Source organism: Monoraphidium neglectum (assembly GCF_000611645.1).
Source record: "Monoraphidium neglectum strain SAG 48.87 unplaced genomic scaffold scaffold04131, whole genome shotgun sequence".
Classification (NCBI taxonomy): Eukaryota; Viridiplantae; Chlorophyta; class Chlorophyceae; order Sphaeropleales; family Selenastraceae; genus Monoraphidium; species Monoraphidium neglectum.
The window spans coordinates 1-1,943 of NW_014009498.1; the positions used below are offsets into that span (position 1 = coordinate 1).

The following is a 1,943-nucleotide window of genomic DNA, read 5'->3' on the forward strand; positions in this document are numbered from 1 at the left end:
CCCGCCAAGCCGCTGTGCAGCCCCAAACCAGCCACGCCGTCCGTCGCCTGCCGCGTCCGCAATCGACGCCTCGCTGGCCCCCTTCTCCACCCCAAACCCCCTCCAAACACACACACACACACACACACACACTGGAAGACACCAAAAGCCATGCGCACAGTGCAAGACCTCATCCATTGTAAGTATCGTGCGGGCCACCGCCTGCCACCGCCCGCCCCCTTGTCGCCACCCTCCCAAGGAAGCGCCGCGCACCACTCAAAACCTCGTCCGTCGCCACGATCGCGCCGCCCGCCGACAGCGCCGCGATTTCGAAGCCGCCGGGCGCAAACGCCGACTCGTCCCCGACACGGTGGATGCCTTTGGTGTGGTCGTCAGACATGGAGGCGATGCGATCGACGTAGGAACGGTCATGCACCCTGCATGGCGTGCATGCCCGGGTCCGCATGGCGCAAAAGCAGTGAGAGAGCGTCGCGCGGCGGCGCATGGCGACGAGGGGGCGGCCTTGCGCACCGCGTCGCGCGCGCATGGTGCGGCCGTGCCGCTGAGGGCGCTGCCGCGCGCGCCCTGCATGGGGCGGGCCCGCATGGCGCCGCCTCGCGTGGCGCGGCTATGCATGGGCATGGGGGCGAAGTCCTGCGTGTGGCGCGCTCGCCGCACGGCAGGGCCACGCATGGCCATGCCCCTCCCCCGCATGCGGCCCGGGTTTGCATGGGGTGCAGCCCGCGCGCATGCCAGAGCGGCACGGGCATGTGGCCGGCGCCCAGCCCCTGCTAGCGCCAGTCCACCGAGCGCTGGTCGCCGTGCGCTGCATGCGCGTTCAGCAGCCCCCTGGCCGCCAGGATCGACATTCAAGGCCTGCTGCTCGCAAGCCCATGCATGGAAGCCCATGCAAAGGCCCCCGCCCTCATCAGCACGGGCCGCGTCGCACAGACAGTTTCGTGGGTGCAAGGGCTGCTCCCTGCCCGGCCCTGCACTCAGGGCCTGCCCGCACACGCCCCGACTGCGACAGGAGCGACCCCGCCGAGCCGCACCATGCAGCTCCGTGCAGCGCCGCATGGCGCGAGGCCGTGTGTGCAGTTATGCAGCCGCCGCGCGCGCCAGGCGCCCGCCCTAATGGCCTGCCCCGCGAGCCCCCACCCGCCCGGCGCCGCCGGCGCCCGCCCTCGCACCTGGAGAGCTCGTCAATGGTCGCCTGCCGCGGCGCCAGCAGCTTAAGCTGCTCCATGAGCCCGCTGACCGCGATCAGGTTGTGCATGCGCCGCTTGGTCTCGCTGTGCTCGACGTGGCGCGCCGGCTGGATGCGCCGCTTGACACTCCCGAAGTGGCCAGCGTCGTGCCAGAACATAAGCTCGTGGAAGAGGTAGCCCGTCAGGCGCGTGGCGCGGGGCCCGCCCATGATTGCAGGCTTGCAGGAGGCCCCGCAGGTGCCCTCCACAGGTTGCGAGCCCACACAGGCGGTACTAGCCCACTTGCTGATCTGCTCTGGGCTGTCCTCCAAACATAGAATAACCGAATATCTTTACTGCTTCACATATATGGCGGATGCGTGGTAAAGGCACTGATAAAGACCAGCCCGAGAGCGCGGACGACTCGCGGATGCAGAGTTTGGACGCCGCTGTCTGACGTGCAAAAACATTTTACGAACAAGACTTGCCGCGCTCGCGTGCCTGAAGCAACGCGCAGCCCTCATGGGTGCCGGGAGCCCAATGGGTGCCCTGCTGAGCGCGCGCTTTGCTGCTTTGCGCCAGCCGGAGCCAGCAACCAACCATCCGTCGCTGCGCCGAGCAGTGCTTTGCATCATCTCTGAGCTGCTTGCATGTCTGCTTGCATATATGAACATGAAAGCAACAGCCATCGCTGTGGGCAAGGGGATTCGACAGCCGCACAGCCAGTCCGCGACGTCCGAAGCCTGGATGCCCATCCTCGACCCCCCCCCCCCCCCC

The 1,943-nt window shown here is 68.0% G+C and overlaps 1 protein-coding gene across 1 annotated transcript; it reads right to left on the reverse strand.

Annotated features, from left to right (window-relative positions):
- Nucleotides 1–770: 770 nt before the first annotated feature.
- Nucleotides 771–1,396, reverse strand: MNEG_13916 (histone deacetylase; the record flags this gene model as incomplete). Its single annotated transcript, XM_014037611.1, has 2 exons — nt 771–828; nt 1,170–1,396. The coding sequence occupies 2 exons, from the start codon at nt 1,394–1,396 to the stop codon at nt 771–773; spliced, it is 285 nt and encodes a 94-aa protein (XP_013893065.1).
- Nucleotides 1,397–1,943: the final 547 nt, after the last annotated feature.